General features: G+C 40.4%; 2 protein-coding genes across 6 annotated transcripts in view; one reads left to right on the top strand and one right to left on the bottom strand.

The window, feature by feature from the left end:
- The window catches only part of LOC113929356 (sperm-associated acrosin inhibitor-like), a 135,554-nt gene that overhangs the window by 82,950 nt on the left and 34,833 nt on the right, over positions 1–17,771 (bottom strand). The gene's annotated exons all lie outside the window — the stretch shown is intronic.
- SPINK9 (serine peptidase inhibitor Kazal type 9) lies at positions 1,146–17,155 on the top strand. Its single transcript, XM_035727531.1, has 4 exons — positions 1,146–1,237; positions 13,799–13,825; positions 15,828–15,956; positions 17,032–17,155. Exons 1-4 carry the CDS (start codon positions 1,146–1,148, stop codon positions 17,075–17,077), a joined length of 294 nt encoding a protein of 97 aa, XP_035583424.1. The 3' UTR covers positions 17,078–17,155.

Raw genomic sequence — 17,771 nt, 5'->3', positions numbered from 1 at the left:
AAACTGAGGGATATATAAATCTTCTTTAGGAGAAAGTTTTGTATGAAGAATGCCAAGTAAATTCCAAGACACACACACACACACACATCAGTGAACAACTTACCCTCTCCTGGAGTCTTTACTTTCCTTAATCAGTACCTGCCACTGGGAACTAGCCTTTGGACCATACTGGTCCTTTATATTAGTCTCTTTTCCAAAGTTCCTTAGAGGGGCACCCCCTTCATTATAAGAAGTCAACCCTGGAGGGAAGATTTTCCTGCCCATTTCTTTCCATGAGCATTCCATAATTTCTCCTTTCTTGTCTCTCACCTTGCTAACCTCCTGCTGGAGCCTTAATAGAATATCTTTGGCACTGATTACTACATTGCTTGATCTAACACTTGCCTTCCATAACTGTAAAATGCAGATACCACTATGTACCAAGACAACATTGACCCTACTGGCAAATTGTACATTTGTTTTAAATACAGAGGTCTCTAATTCATTCTTAGTGATGAAGCTGGAGTTCCTTCTATAGAGGATGCTTATGTGACCACAGCACTTTGAGGAAGTCTTCAGTGATAGGCATAGCTCACAAGAAATTAGTGACCCAGATTAGGCCTTGGTATACTTTCATGGTCCTCATTTTCTCCTCCCCGTGTTCACTTTTTCCCTCACTTGCTCCAGAACTGTTCTTGGCCCAGAGATTGAAAGAGGATAGTCCTGCCCACCTACAGGCTTCCCTAAAGATACAAGGAGGTCTGTGGAAACCTTGTCTCCTCATAGACTCAAGAAGAGAAAGGGAGGGGTGCCTGGGTGGCTCAGTTGGTTAAGCGTCTGCCTTTGGCTCAGGTCATGATCCCAGGGTCCTGGGATCAAGCCCCGCATTGGGCTTTCTGCTCAGTGGGGAGCCTGTTTCTCCCTCTCCCTCTCTCCCCCCCACTTGTTCTCTCTCTCTCACTCACTCTCTCTCTATCTCAGATAAATAAATAAAATCTAAAAAAAAAAAAGAAGAGAGAGGGAATCCATAGTTATGGTAACTCCATAAAAGTGGTATGAAAAGGCTTATAAACAACTAGATCATGCCTGCATTTATATTCTACTGCTAAAGTGTTATATAATCACATAAGTGCAGACTCTGTCCCCATGATCACAACGCACCTAACATGGTCTGGATGATTGGGATAAAATATGGGTCTGAATCAGAGTCAAATTCAAAGTCAAGTTCAAAGTCAAGGTCAAGCCAGACCATGGTCAAGTAAATTATGGAAACTGTGAAGAAGAGCAAGGATAGGGAAGTATCTTAGACAAACAAAGCTGCTGAGGTAAAGTAGCAGATAGGGAGAAGTTGTGATCTGGACAGGGCCTAGAATAGGTGGTCAAATGGTCTTGCTGGCTTATCCCTCTTCAGTTGCTTGCCACCTTCAGCAGCTCTCACTTGCTGGTTCCAAGCTCCCAGCCCTCCTGGTATGATCCTCTCCTGAGCTGCTCACAACCTGCTTGTGCATGTGGAGCATCCCCATGCCTGAGTTGCCCACATCCCCACAGGTTTCTCAGTCTGCTATGCTCTTCTCATCATGTCAATTCCTCCCACCTTCTTAGATCTTCGGCTTCTCTTGTCTTTCCTTTTCTTGGTCTTGATCTACTCCTGCAACCTGACACTGTTTGCCCTGTGTTAAACAAACATCTGCATTTTCCCAGTGCTCCTCACTAATCTTTCTTATATATCTTCAGTTGTTTATACCTTCTTAGGAGCCTGATTTCCATATTGTTTTACTTGCTCACCCCTCTCTCCCCTACTGCCTTCAAACTTTTGGCTACCTCAGTCCTTCTCATTCTTCCTCTGATCTCACTCACATCTCCTCAGCAGAACTGAATCCTCAGATGCTCATTTCTTTGTACAAAAAAGCTCTCTTTCTCCAGGTAGTTGGGACTGTGATAAAGACCAGGGCATGGGCATACCCCTACACTGTGAGCCCATCCTCACCCCCAAGTATGGTACAGATGGAAAAACCTACAAAATCCCTGGCAACTGTGCATGAAGATCAGGGAAAGACATCAATGGAAACATGATACAAAATGTGGGCAAAATACACACATATATAAGAATTCCTGATCATCTAAAAAGCTTTTGCACAGCAAAAGAAACAGTCCACAAAACCAAAAGACAACTGACAGAATGGGAGAAAATATTTGCAAATGACATATCAGATAAAGGGCTAGTATCCAAAATCTATAAAGAACTTATCAAAACTCAACACCCAAAGAACAAATAATCCAATCAAGAAATGGGCAGATGACATGAACAGACATTTTTGCAAAGAAGACATCCAAATGGCCAACAGACACATGAAAAAGTGCTCAACATCGCTCGGCATCAGGGAAATCCAAATCAAAACCTCAATGAGATACCACCTCATACCCGTCAGAATGGCTAAAATTAACAGTCAGAAAACGACAGATGTTGGCGGGGATGTGGAGAAAGGGGAAGCCTCTTACACTGTTGGTGGGATGCAAGCTGGTGCAACCACTCTGGAAAACAGTATGGAGGTTCCTCAAACAGTTGAAAATAGAGCTACCATACGATCCAGCAATTGCGCTACTGGGTATTTACCCCAAAGATACAAATGTAGGGATCCGAAGGGGTACGTGCACCCCAATGTTTATAGCAGCAATGTCCACAATAGCCAAACTGTGGAAAGAGCCAAGATGTCCATCGACAGATGAATGGATAAAGAAGATGTGGTATATATACACAATGGAATATTATGCAGCATCAAAAGGAATGAGATCTTGCCATTTGCAATGACGTGGTTGGAACTGGAGGGTGTTATGCTGAGCGAAATAAGTCAATCAGAGAAAGACATGTATCCTATGACCTCACTGATATGAAGAATTCTTAATCTCAGGAAACAAACTGAGGGTTGCTGGAATGGTGGGGGTATGGGAGGGATGGGGTGGCTGGGTGATAGACATTGGGGAGGGTATGTGCTATGGTGAGTGCTGTGAATTGTGCAAGACTGTTGAATCACAGATCTGTACCTCTGAAACATATATTGCATTATTTGTTTCAGAAGAAAAAAAAAAGAAGAAGATAGCAGGAGGGGAAGAATGAAGGGGGAGTAAATCGGCGGGGGAGACGAACCATGAGAGACGATGGACTCTGAAAACAAACTGAGGGTTCTAGAGGGGAGGAGTGTGGGGGATGGGTTAGCCTGGTGATGGGTATTAAAGAGGGCACGTTCTGCGTGGAGCACTGGGTGTTATGCACAAACAATGAATCATGGAATGCTACATCAAAAACTAATGATGTAATGTTTGGTGATTAACATAACAATAAAAATTTTTTAAAAAAGAATTCCTGATCATCATGGATGAAAGAGACCCAGTAAACAGCCTCTTTTTATGGATAGAAACTCTGAACTCCCAAAATTGGAAATGTCTCATTGCTCATATGGAAGACAGGGACAAGAACCCAGATCTGCTACTCCCAATTCAGGGCCCAAAAAAGTGTTTTCAGAATTTCATCCATCATATCTCAATACCTTTGGGAATCAAACTCTTTCTACTATGAAATGATCCAGTATATAACATCTGTAAAACACTTATAGTTCACAAAAGACTTTCATATTCCTTGTCTCATTTAATCCTCACACAGCATCTATCATAAGGTAAACATGATCAGCCTAGTTTCCTCAGGTGAGACAAAAGAAGCTCCCAGAGGGAAATAATGGGCAGAATTGCAGAACTGTAAATGGTGGATGGTTCTGCTGGCGCTGAGTCTAGCTAGCGTTGGTTCTACACACCACACTGCATAAGACAATGAGGAAACATCTGGCTTTGTTGCAGACCTGAGCAGCCTCAGGTCTTTGGTCCATATTGTATTCAGAGCCCAATACTAGCTGTTGATGACATTGCTCCTTTTCTTTCAACACTTACCACAACTCACTGCCTTAAAGAAGATTTCTGATCTTTCAATTTCTTTCTGAAATTGAAGTCTAGATTTGGCCCACGATTGATACATTCCCAGAATCCTTTTAAAATTTATAAATGATGTTCAAAAATAGTTATTGTTCTTCAAATTTTGGAATTAACCTGTGGTTGAACTGTAGAAGAATGAATTATGGCATACAGAACAGAATGTGCATATTTTTAATGTCTTAAATGTAAAAATAAACATAGAGGTGACAAATCTTTAGAGAGAAAAGTTGACTGAGGGAAGTGTATGGAGGCTTGTAAGTTTCTTGTAGGATTATGAGATATTGCCTAAGGATGACAATAATAGAAAGGGACTAAGATATATTATTTAAAGTTATAAAGGTAGTGTGCAGAATTTTTGAAAAGTCATGATATACTCATCAAAAATTGGGAAGAACTAAAGGTTGTAAGGTAATATAAATTAACAACTTTCCTTCATAGATGGTAGTCAGTAAATAATAAGGTATACTTATACCTCTATTTCTTGATTTCTTAAATATTGAGAATTGTGACGGTAACAACCTTAGAATAGAAATGGTTAAAAGTAGCTCCCACCGAAGTGATATTGGCAATGAAGATTTTTGATTTTCATCGTAAGCGTTTAACGTCAGTGGAATTTATATACATATTTCTTACTATGCCATATCTATTAATATCTTTTTTTTTTCCTTTTTCCCTGCCAGGAAAAGTAAATCTTTGCCACAGGGAAACTGTTAAATCACCATAAATATAAGTGTAAAGTAGGTTTATTTTTAAATTGTTACCTCTCCAAGTTTAGGCCTTGAAGAAAAAAAATGACTTTATTAAGTTTTACTCACTTCTCTATGTATTCATCAGCACTTGCCTCCCTGAGGTCTTTGGCATATTCATTATCATTGTCTTCATTATAAAACTCCACCAAGCAGCTCAAGAGAACACAACAAAACTTGGAACAGGAGACTTGTATGCTTATGCCAACTTGAACATCACCAGGTGTATAGCTGTAGGTTGGTCATTTACATGTGCAATATATCTTTCCTTACTGACAAAATCAAATCCCTAATTGAACCTGTATATTGTGAGAGTCAGATGATATATGCATGTGAACATGCTTTATAAACTGTAAAGTCCTATGGAAATGAAAGGGTTGATTAGGATCTGTATGTCCATCCTTCTCCAACATTTACCCAGGCCTGAACACATAGACTACATTTTTGGAAATGTGTTTGGTATGTTGAAGTAAAAGGCCCATGATCAGTAAATGTGGGTTTTTTTTCTTGGTTTGAGAAATGAGAACATTTTAGTTCCTTAGAAATTGATACTAGAAAGTGAAAAGGCAAATGTACAATTTGAACACTTAAGATTACATGAATTTACTTATACAGTTTGCCCTATGAACATGGCCTCACTTAATACCATGAGTAAAACTGTGATGAAAAATGAGATATGCAAATAATCTCAAGGGATCTCATCACAAAATATTTACTAATTTTGAAAGGAGAAAGTAACAGTAGAGTGGAGAAACATTGCAGACACTAACTGGCACAAGTGATCAAAGTTAGCATAGTTAGTGATGGGGCAAATCAACATCATGGATACTATCTCAAAGTATACAACGTGAAGAATATAGAGTATCTTCTGTATTTCCCTGCCAAAAATGCACAACCTGAATATAGCCACTAGGAAACACGAGACAAACTCAAATTCAGAAACCTTCTATAGAATGAACTCATCTACAACTTTCAAAAACCAAGAACAGGCCTTTTCAATATTCTGCATTGAAAGAGACTAAAGAACATGATATTGCATGATTCTGAATGAATCTTTTATTATTGTCATTGTTGTTGTTTGTTGAGAAATAGTTCACATACCATAAAGTTCAGGGTTTTATTATTTTTTAATTTTTAAAATTGAATTATAATTTAACACACAGCATTATATTAGTTACAAAAATTCTTGTTTTTAAAATCTAAAACTCTAGTCTGCTCATAAAATTGTGCAACCAGCACCACCACTATTTGATTTCAATACCTTTGATAACTCCAAAAAGAAACTCCAAACTGACTGGCAGTCACTCTTATTCCCCCATCTTTCTAGCCCCTGGTGGCCATGAAACTAATTTTTGCCTATGGATTTACTATTCTGGACATCATACATAAATAGAATTGTAAATATAGGCCTTTTGTGTCTGACTTCCTTCACTTAGCATAAGGTTTTCAAGGTTAACCCATGTTGTAGCATGTCAGTACTTCATTCCTTTCTGCAGCTGATAATATTCCATTCTATAGCTATACTATGTTCAGTCATTTGTCATTTTTGTCATTTGATGGATATTTGGATTGTTTGCAATTTTGGTCCATTACAAGTAAAGCAGCCATGAACATTCACATACAAGTTTTTTGGGGTTGTTTGTTTGTTTGTTTGTTTGTTTGTTTTTGGTTTTGGTCTTCAATTCTCTTGGGTAAATACCTAGAAATAGAATTGCTGGGCCATAGGGTAACTTTTTGAGAACCTACCAAACTGTTTCCAAAGCAGCTGCTATGACATTTTCCATTCCCACGAGCAATGTATGAGGGTTCCATTTTCTCCACATCCTTGACATCTTGTCTTTTATTATTTTTTTTTTTAGCTATCCTAATGGATGTGAAATGGTACTCATTTTGGCTTTGATTTGCATTTCTTTAATAACTAATGATGATGAGCATATTTTAATGTCCTTATTGACCATTTGTATATATTCTTTGGAAAAATGTTTATTTAAACCCATTGCTCATTTTTTAACTAGATTATTTCTCTGGTTATTGTTGAACTGCATATATTCTGTTTAGCTTTATATATTCTGAATACTAGGCCTTTATCAGATCTATGATTTGCAAATATTTTCTCCCATTCTGTGGCTGTCCTATTAAGTGCAAAATTTGGATTTTGATAAAATCCAGTTTACCTATTTTCCCTTTTGTTTATTATATTTTTAGTGTCATATCTAAGAAACCACTGCCCATTCAAAGGTTTATGCCTATGTTTTCTTCTAAGGCTTGTATACTTACAACTATTACATTTAACTCTTTCATCCATTTTGAGTTAATTTCTGTTAGAGTTTTTTATACAATCTGATTGGATTGGATCATTCTGTTACAAAGGCATTATTGACACAAATGGCAAAATGGAGTCTTGAGGTGAAGAGTACATGACAAGTTCTTTGTTCTAGCCTTGCAATCATTATTTCAAAACAAAAAGTTAAAATTCAAAAAGGTGTTCTGCCTAATTTTTATGCAAAAGAGGTACTAGTAACTTGATAGAACTGTTTCTCCAAGAAAGCAAAGTGAAGGCACAGAAGTGACTTCAAAATCGGAAATAGCAAGAGAATATGGGAAGGATATGCCACACGGGCTAAGTTCTTAAGTAAATTCCCAAATAACCCATGAGGCTCTCCCCACCTCCCCTCTCCCTACCAATACACGCTGAGAAAAGTTCAAAATTCCTTAGGAGAAAAAAAAAAACCTCAATTCATAGTGACATTTTAAGCTGCTGCTTCTGCTTCTGCCTCTTCTCCTTCCCCTACCGATCCTCTTTCCCTTCCCCTGCCTCCCCCTCCTCCCCATCCTCCCCCTCCTCCCCATCCTCCCCTTCCTCCCCTTCCCCCCTTCCTCCTCTTCCTCCTTCTCTTCTTCTCCTCCTCCTTCTCCTCCTTCTTCTCCTTCTCCTCCTCCTTCTCCTCCTTCTCCTCCTTCTTCTCCTTCTTCCTCTTCTCTTCTTCTTCTCCTTCTCTTCCTTCTCCTCCTTCTCCTCCTTCTCCTCCTTCTCCACCTCCTCTTCATACTCCTTCTCCTCCTTCTCCTCCTTCTCCTCCTTCTCCTTCTCCTCCTTCCTCCTTCTACTCCTCTCCCTTCTCCTCCTCCTTCTTCTCCTCCTCCTCCTCCTCCCTCGTATCTTCTCCTTCTTTCTTCTTCTCTCCTTCTCCTCCTTCTCCTCCTTCTCCTCCTCTTCTCCTTCTCCTCCTCCTCCTCCTCCTCTTCGTACTCCTTCTCCTCCTTCTCCTCCTCCTCCTTCTACTCCTCCTTTCCTCCTCCTTCTTCTCCTCCTCCTCCTCCTTCTCCTCCTTCTCTCTTTCTTCTCCTTCTCTTCCTTCTCCTCCTTCTCCTCCTTCTCCTCCTTCTTCTCCTCCTTCTCCTCCTCCTCCTCCTCCTCCTCTTCGTACTCCTTCTCCTCCTTCTCCTCCTCTCCTCCTTCTCCTCCTTCTCCTTCTCCTCCTTTCCTCCTTCCCTCCTTCTCCTTCTCCTCCTTCTCCTCCTCCTTCTCCTCCTTCTCCTTCTCCTCCTTCTCCCCTCCTCCTTCTCCTCCTTCTCCTCCTTCTCCTTCTCCTCCTTCTCCTCCTCCTTCTCCTCCTTCTCCTCCTTCTCCTCCTCCTCCTACTCCTCCTCCTACTCCTTCTCCTCCTTCTCCTCCTCCTCCTTCTCCTCCTCCTCTTCGCACTCCTTCTCCTCCTTCTCCTCCTTCTCTTTCTCCTCCTCCTCCTCCTTCTTCTCCTCCTTCTCCTCCTCCTTCTCCTTCTCCTCCTCCTTCTCCTCCTTCTCCTCCCCTTCTTCTCCTCCTTCTCCTCTTCCTTCTTCTCCTCCTCCTCTTCGTACTCCTTCTCCTCCTTCTCCTCCTTCTCCTCCTCTTCTCTTTCTTCTTCTCCTCCTCCTTCTCCTCCTTCTCCTCCTTCTTCTCCTCCTTCTCCTTCTCCTCCTTCTTCTCCTCCTTCCTCCTCCTCTTCGCACTCCTTCTCCTCCTTCTCCTCCTTCTCCTCCTCCTTCTTCTCCTCCTCCTTCTCCTCCTTCTCCTCCTTCTCCTTCTCCTCCTTCTCCTCCTTCTCCTCCTCCTTCTCCTTCTCCTCCTTCTCCTTCTCCTCCTGCTCCTCCTCCTTCTCCTCCTTCTTCTCCTCCTTCTCCTCCTTCTCCTTCTCCCTTCTCTCCTTCCCCTCCTTCTCCTTCTCCTCCTTCTTCTCTTTCTTCTTCTCCTTCTCTCCTTCTCCTCCTTCTCCTCCTTCTCCTCCTCCTTCTCCTCCTTCTCCTTCTCCTCCTTCTCCTCCTCCTCTTCGTACTCCTTCTCCTCCTTCTCCTCCTTCTCCTCCTCCTTCTCCTCCTTCTCTTCCTTCTCCTCCTTCTCCTCTTTCTTCTCCTCCTTCTCCTCCTCCTCCTTCTCCTCCTTCTCCTCCTCCTCTTCGTACTCCTTCTTCTCTTTCTTCTTCTCCTCCTTCTCCTCCTTCTCCTCCTTCTCCTCCTTCTTCTCCTCCTTCTCCTCCTCCTCCTCCTCCTCCTCTTCGTACTCCTTCTCCTCCTTCTCCTCCTCCTTCTCCTCCTTCTACTCCTCCTTCTCCTCCTCCTTCTTCTCCTCCTCCTCCTCCTCCTCCTTCTCCTCCTTCTTCTCTTTCTTCTTCTCCTTCTCTTCCTTCTCCTCCTTCTCCTCCTTCTCCTCCTCCTTCTCCTTCTCCTCCTCCTCCTCCTCCTCTTCGTACTCCTTCTCCTCCTTCTCCTCCTCCTTCTCCTCCTTCTCCTCCTCCTTCTCCTTCTCCTCCTTCTCCTCCTTCTCCTTCTCCTCCTTCTCCTCCTCCTTCTCCTCCTTCTCCTCCTCCTTCTCCTCCTTCTCCTCCTCCTTTCTCCTCCTTCTTCTCTTTCTTCTTCTCCTTCTCTTCCTTCTCCTCCTTCTCCTCTTTCTTCTCCTCCTTCTCCTCCTCCTTCTCCTCCTTCTCCTCCTCCTTCTCCTCCTTCTCCTCCTCCTTCTTCTCCTCCTCCTTCTCCTCCTTCTCCTCCTCCTTCTCCTTCTCCTCCTTCTCCTCAAGTAGTACTTTCCTCCACTGAACCCCTATGGACCCACCTGCTGGAGTCACTCTCTGAGGGTGGAATTTGGGAACTTCTCTCCTAGACTAGTGATCTTCAAATTATCCTGTGGACCCTTAGGGACTCCATGAGTGTGACTCAAGGGCCATTATAGGAAGATGGGGACAAGGAACCCAAGAAGCCACAGTCCTTCTTCAAGTAATGGAGAACCTCTGTTGTCTGTTTAGTGTATTATGCTTCTATACAATATTTTCCAGTTCCACTATGCTCTCTTGTGATCTTGGACAACTTGTTTATTTTCTTTGTGCCTCTCTCCCTTTATTTGTAAAGTCTTGATAGTAATAGTATTTATCTAACATAGTTTTTAAAACTTAAATAAGTTAATAGCCATATAACAGTTCCAAAACTACTTGACACATAATTAGTGCTCAGTAAATATTATTACTGTTATTGCTATTGTCATTAAACAAAGTATTTTGCTGTTAAAAAGAAAAGTTTAAAAATGTGGATAGAGGCCATTCAGTAAGGGAATCACCTCTGCAGAGTCCCTGAGAAGTATTCATTTGACCTCCACTGAGACACTTAAAAAGATAAGATTCTCATTACCTCTAGTCATTATCAAACATTACTGATCATCATAAAGTTCCTTTTGTGATCACATGCCAGTCTGTATTATTTCCAGTATGGCCACAAAGATACACCATTTGCTTATTTTAAGATACTTCTTAAGTGTTTTCTGAGTCTTTTCTTTAGACCACAGTCACTGTCATTCTCTCCACTATCATGATCATTATCATCAAATACCAAAATTTGTTAAGAGCTTTCTATGTTCCAGACCCTGGACAAGAACTTTACAAATACAACCTCATTTGAAACTTACAACAAGCTTATGATGGTGGTACCATTAACTTTATTTTGTAAGCTTAAAGTATTTGACACTTGTTAAAATGGTAAGGAAGGTGTCACTCAAGGTATAAATCTTGAAAGCTCCTATTGCAATAGGAGAGAGAGATTGGGCTCAAGTCTGCATAAAACAAGTGGGGATTTTTAGCCAAGAAGCAAGTTGAGGGGGTCAGTAGATGGAAAATTATTAATGAGAGTTACCAAGAATAGGAAGATTCTTGCTAAAGGCTGGCCAAGGACTTATATATTAAAAGTGGGGAATGAATAACTTGATCAGATATCAAGAGTGATCAGATATCAATGGTAGGGAGATGACTTATCAGGATTCTATGCCAAGACTGAAAGGGGCAGGCCGAAGACACAAGATGGAGGGGAGGTGGGGAGCAAGGTTAAGGCCGAATCAAGAAAAGGACTCAGAGCAGCCTAACTACAGTTCAGTCAAGAACAAAGTCCTTGTCAAGCTCTAATGAAGACAGTGGCAAAGTTTCTCATTGTTCATGGTATGCCCAAGTTGTAATATAGTTTCTAAGAGTAAATGCTCATTAATATTTACTGAATGATTAAATGAACATTAAGAAACCAAGGCTACTAAGAGTTCAATAACTTACACCAAGTCATGAAGGGAATGGTGAAGCTGGCAATGAATTCAGCTCTGCAAGACGCTTAGAATTTCAACTCTCAGTAATATAATGATGCCCACCCCCAGACCAGCACAGGTTCCAGGTGTCTTTATCCTTTTGAAGCGAAACAGTTGTGAGTTTCAATCTCTCAGTCTTTGGCACTACTTCCACTAGTGGTATATACAGTGTCTTCCAACTCTGTCTACCCAAACTGCAAGAGCTGCTTTCAAGGTCTTCTCACAGAGTCACTGTATTGAAAATTGGCACATGCCAAAATAAGTGTCCTTGTAGCCTTTATCAGAGATTTCAAATGAAACATGGTTTGATAAAGCACAATTAAACCTATTTAAACCATGGCCAAATGATTGGTGAGCTTGTCTGTTAAAAATGATTGTATTAGTGTAAGATGTCACTGGCCTCGCATGTAACCATGGCCCAGGCAAAGTCAACATCTCATTCTTGAATCATCAGGCTGTGTTTTGAGGACTAGAAAATCATGGCCAAAGCTTTAGGGACAGTCCAGCCACTGCAGTCAACAAATCCACTACTGGCTAAGATGGTCACAGAGCTTTTTATTATTGCCCTTGAGTAGTCCCTTCTCCCAAGTGCCCTTGATAAAGAGGCTTCCACCAGAGATCTGGCAGGTAAATGAGGTGTGACTGCTCACCAGCTCCACCCACTGTTCCATCTTCTCAGATTTAGATTCTTGGGAAAATTATCCCCCCTGCTAAAGAGCATCAATCATTGCTTGTTTCTGCCGAATCAAGACTTGGGTGTTGAGGCACCTGGGTGGCTCAGCCTGTTAAGCATCCAACCCTTGATCTTGGCTCAGGTCATGATCTTGGGGTCATGGGATTGAGCCCCGTGACAGGCTCCATGCTGGGTGTGGAGCCTGCTTGAGATTCTCTCTCTCCTTGTCCCTCTGCCCCGCTCCCCCCACCCCCCAAAAAAGACTTGGGTGTTGATACTTTTTCTCTGTACCCAGTCTGGAGTCTCATCTGGCAACATTTCCTATCTGGTGTCAGAAGAAAGAGGGGAAACCGGGAAAATGTCTGAACTTAGAAGGCTGCCATGCTGATGAGTATTCCTGGAAGTAGTACAAAGATGAATATGTAATAAACCCGGTTGAAATTACTTAACTTCTCTGTCACTTCATTTTCTCATCTGTAACACAAAGAAAATGGTAATAACTATCCAATAGATTTGTTATGAAGATCCAATGGTATAACAGATGTGAAAGTACTCAAACTCTCAAGTATGTAAAGAAATAAGGAAATAACAACAGCTTTATTGGGTTCTATTATCTATTAAAATGCTATGAGCAACTATTTGATTTCACAATAAAAGAATTCCCACACTGGCGAATGTTTCTGACCTCTTCCCATGATTCTGTTTCTGGAAATAGCTATCTCATAATCGAGGCAGGAACTCTTGACAATATATAAGGCAGGACCCAAGTGGGCTGAGCAGACACCAGAAAGTCATTTGTTTTGCCACCATCTGACCGCGCTTGGCCACTTCAGCAGCATAAAAGCAACAGCTTGTGCCCTGCTCTTGGCTCTGGCACTTATGACCATCTTCAGTAAGTATCTCCCTCATAATACCACCCCTATCCTGATACTAGCAGCTCATGTCATCTTTTGCTCACATCATTCTGGGATATACACAGCACGTAGATAATAAGAGAAGCTTTTTGAAATGTATTTCTTTTGTCTCTACCAATAAATTGCTAAATGATACCGTCTTCGGGGCTGAGTTGACCTAAATGGTCAGCTAAGGCCAAATTCTTAACCACACAAACATTTTGTATAACTTCTTTGGTAAGTGTATATCCAGACTCTGCTTTGACTTGATATCTCCATTTATGGGGACCTCATTTCTTTATAAAACTGTCCCATCAACTGAGGGTAGCAGAAGGGGAGGTGGGTCGGGGGATGGGATAACTGGGTGATGGGCATTAAGGAGGGCACATGATGTGATGAGCACTGGGTGTTATATGCAACTGATGAATCACTGAACACTACATCTTAAACGAATGATGTACTGTATGTTGACTAATTGAATTTAAATTTTTTAAAAAAAATGTCCCATCCATTGTTTGGCAGCATGAGCTATTATTATTTTTGCATTGAGTTGAAATCTGCTTCCTAAGAATTTTCAGCTGCTGGTCCAGCTTCTGCCATCTATGCCTCCTACACAATAGCAGACGTTCACTAGATATAAAACCACTTCTTTTTTTCAATATTTCCTAAACTCTGATTATGAGGTAGGAAAGAACAAAACTCATCATTATAGTAGCTTCTCCATGCTTTTGGCTATGTTCTCATCCCATCCAAAAAAGAAAAAAAAATCTATGTTGAGCTTCAACCTTTGCTATTATATTGATACACAGTTCTGAAGACAGTCTTATATTTTTGATAGTCTGAGAGCTGAAACATAAATGAAAGACCTTTTTTTTTTAACAAGCTTAGGTTCTTCCAGAGTTTAATTTGGTTTCTCTTGTCTTTGTTTTTCTCACAGATGTAAAATGTGCTGCACACCCTCAAGGTCAGTACATCCATCTTGATATAAAAGTCCCACTTCTATGTAATTTTAAAGCCGGTATCAATAAGGAAATATTTGCTACTTTACATTAATTAAATTGCTACATGTTTGATGATTTTTTTTAACTCTCAAAACTGATTTTATTTTAAAAAACTATTAAGAGACGTTTCTGAAATGGACATAGTAGAACAAAGTGGTTCGGTACCTAGCATCCAAGTTATAAAGTCCTGGGTTTGAATTCCAGCTCCTTGATCATATGGCCATGGGCAACAATACTTGCCTCATAAGCTTTTTGTGAGGATTAAAACCTCAGTGTTTGAAGAGAGTTGAGCACAGTACCTGGCACCTAGTAAAGCTCAAGAAGGACAAGTCATTCTTATATGATTCTTATAATTGTTAAATGGGTCACATACATCTTTGTTCTTTATCTTAGGGAATGAAGATTTTAATTTAACCTTCCCTTTATGACTCATATTAAGCAGTAACTATTGTTGAGAAAATCTAGGTGTGGTAGTAAAAACTTTAAAACCAGGAGTCCAAGCTCAATGGCTTTTTAGCTGTATGCCTGCAGGGCCTAGGCAGCTCCTTTCACTTTTTTTGAGTCTTTCATTTTACGTATTAAAGAGAAGAAGAGGGTGAAGAGTGTAAATTTTGGAGTCATACGGTCCTGACTCCAAGCCATCCTTCATGATTTAGTAGCTGCTTGAGAATGAAAAAGGTTAATGAATATGAAGCCTTGGTAGTTTCTGGTCAAACTATGCATGTGACGTAAGTCCCAACACTGGGGTTTGAGCAGGCAAGAAGTGAAATCATGCTGACATATACTCATCAAGGGGCACCATCATTCCCATTCTCCACTAGACTCCACCAGCTTCTGAGCTCCTTCTGCCATTTTATCATGCTTGCTAATCTTTGTGTAGCCATCCCCTCAGCCCTAAAACTTAGAAGGCACATGGCATATGGCAACCAAAGGAATGAATGGGTTAATTAATGGAACATAGCTGAAGGGGAAGATGAATTTAACCTGAAGTTTGGGTATATTTCAGGCTACCCAAGTGGAGATATTCAACAATTAGTAAGACATCACACGTGGAACTCTGAGTCAGAAAAACTGGAAATGTAAAGTCTTCTGTATAGAGCTAGAGTTTGTGTAGTCCTGAACGTAAAGCCAAGGGATAAAACTAATATTTTTTCAGTATTTTCCATGTCATTAAGTGCTAAGCATTTTACACGTATCTTCTTGATTATATATTTTTTACTTTAACCTTACAATGTAGTTATTACCGCCCTTACTTTGCAGGTAAAGAAACCAAAGCTTAGAGAAGTAAAATGATGGTCCCAGGGTCATATAGTCAGGATTTGAAATCTGATGTGTTTGACTTTTACTGTCCACACTCTTCAATTTGCTCATAGGTGAAAACCCCAGAAAACTCTGTCTTGGTGATTGAATACCTGCTCCTGCAGGGGACTTCACGTTGGCTTTGCTCCTAGCATTTACAACAGTGGTTGCTTCTCAACTACAATAGCAAAATACATGTGTCTGTCTATGCACTGATGAAGTGTATAACACGTGCTTTGTGATCAATGATTAATGGTAAAAGTTGCTAATGATGTGCTAGTTCTTAAAACTATAGGAAGTATCCCTATAATACAACTCATACTTGCATTCAGATAGAACTTTTTAAGGGAAAGAGAGAAATAGCAGGATGTGTAGAAAACTAACATCGTGGGAATGATTACATCTGTGAGTCTGCCATGTGTATTTTTAAATTTAAATTCTTAATTTTTAGGTAAGTTATTTGGTTACAAGCTACCATAAACAGGTTTATCACTCATGATTTTATATCTGATGCAAGAAATCTTTATACTTGATATATCTCAAAGGGGTTAGATGGGGACAATTAGAATAAGAAACAAATGATTTGAGAGCCCTCTAAACTCGCTTGGGAAATCCTAAATCCTGGGAATAAAAATTTGGTTGAAGGCTTTTAATATGTATTTCCAGGTTGACTGCAGTAAATATAAAAAAGTCACCACCAGGAAAAGAGGGATTTTGTCATGAAATATATGCACCAATTTGTGGATCTGATAGCAAAACTTACCCTAATGATTGCTTCTTCTGTTTTGAAGTTCAGTAAGTATTGAAATATTTTTCTTTTCTATATTTAATGTGTAATTAAGTGTTATGACAAATATACCTCAATTAGAAGAAGTGGTTTAGGGCACAATGAATATGTAAATATGATGAATACATAGAATTTGGGGTCCCTAGTGTCTTTGGATCTGTGGGTGTTCTGGCAGTAAGAGTAAATCAAAGAACCCTAGAATCTGTAAGTTGGAAGGAAATTTGAGGGTCATCTAGTTCAATGTCCACCTACGAATCTATTATTTGAATTCCCTTACAAAAAACTCAAGTCATCCCACAGTGTGTGCTTCATTATTTCAAGGGACAAGGAACATCTCTCCTCCTAGGCATGCCGGGCCAGTCATCTGTCAGAATGAATCGTATCTATTTGTTCAGTTTTTAGTAATTAAGTTTAGATGTGTTAGAGCCCCCTAATTATTGGCACAAAAGGGGGATAATATCTAAAACTCCTAAAGAAATTTTTGTTCTCAGAGTGTGATTTCTCAACAAAATATGTATTGAAGCTCTAAATTTAATAAAAATTAAATTTGAAAATCAAATAGCCAAAAATAGGTTACAAAGTAATCATCTGAAAGATATATTAGTACCAGCTCAAAAAATATAAGATGGTACATGATATACTAGAATGTATAGAAACATATAGATCCTTTTAAGTATTTTCAATACTTACATGAATGAAAACAAACACCTAATATAGATGGCATATCGTTCTGATTTGTTTTTTTATCAGAAAAAAATTACTTTTTTTTAGAAGATTTTATTATTTGAGAGAGAGACGGGAGAAGGGGGGTGGGGGCACAGAGGGAAAGGGACAAGCAGACTCCCCACTGAGCATGGAGCCAGACATGGGGCTCGATCCCAGGACCCTGAGATCATGACCTGACCAGAAGGCAGATGCTTAACAGACTGAGTGACCCAGGGCGCCCCCAGTCACTCCCTCCTTTTAAAAACATCAATGAGTGGATAGACTTGGGGATTCATTAGTGAATGCTAATTAGTTCTGGATGCTAATAAAATGCCTATGGCCTCAACAATTTTCATTGTTGCTATTTTCTCTCCACAGAAAAACTGACAACAAACTTAAATTTGTTCATTTTGGAAAGTGTTGAATCTATCTTGTGATTCCAGTTCACACGAAACACACTTCTTCTCCCATATAACCTATGCCGCATTGCTTAATCTTGTCACCATTATGTCTGGATTTCCTTGTAGGATAAAGTAGACCTACATGAAATAAACATGTCTGACTCTTTTTATTTAGGAGTTGAATCCTCCAGATGTTTCACTTTTGGGTGATGTCTAATGGACCACCTTAGGGCCACATCTGGGAGAAAAGGGTCAACTAAGACCAGTAGCGGGGACCCAGAAAATCAAAGGACCTGAATCTGATGCCTTTTTCTTTTATTTTTTTAAAGATTTTATTTATTTATTTGACAGAGAGATAGCAAGAGCAGGAACACAAGCAGGGGGAGTGGAAGAGGGAGAAGCAGGCTTCCTGCCAAGCAGGAAGCCCAATGTGGGGCCCGATCCCAGGACCCTGGGATCATGACCCGAGCCGAAGGCAGACGCTTAACAACTGAGCCACCCAGGCGCCCCTCTGATGCTTTGTTCCTGCCCAGGCTAGGAAAACACCCCTGTGCATAACTTAGTTCTTGTGTATTCCTGAAACATGAACAGAAAAAAACAGAAGCCTCCAAGTACAAGAATCAGGAAATACTGTTTTGCTAGATGTTTCATACATTTAAGACATGAAAGCTGCCCTAGACGGCTCTTTATTTTCTACCAGAATACATGTTTGTAAAA

Source organism: Zalophus californianus, chromosome 5 (assembly GCF_009762305.2).
Source record: "Zalophus californianus isolate mZalCal1 chromosome 5, mZalCal1.pri.v2, whole genome shotgun sequence".
Taxonomy (NCBI): domain Eukaryota; kingdom Metazoa; phylum Chordata; class Mammalia; order Carnivora; family Otariidae; genus Zalophus; species Zalophus californianus.
This window is presented reverse-complemented; position numbering and strand designations above follow the sequence as displayed.

Coding starts and splice junctions, on each gene's coding strand:
- SPINK9 (XM_035727531.1), top strand. CDS start 1,146: ATGGTCTGGATGATTGGGATAAAATATGGGTCTGAATCAGAGTCAAAT. Junction 1,238..13,798: donor TCAAGCCAGACCATGGTCAA/GTAAATTATGGA, acceptor TTTTTCTCACAG/ATGTAAAATGTGCTGCACAC. Junction 13,826..15,827: donor ATGTGCTGCACACCCTCAAG/GTCAGTACATCC, acceptor ATGTATTTCCAG/GTTGACTGCAGTAAATATAA.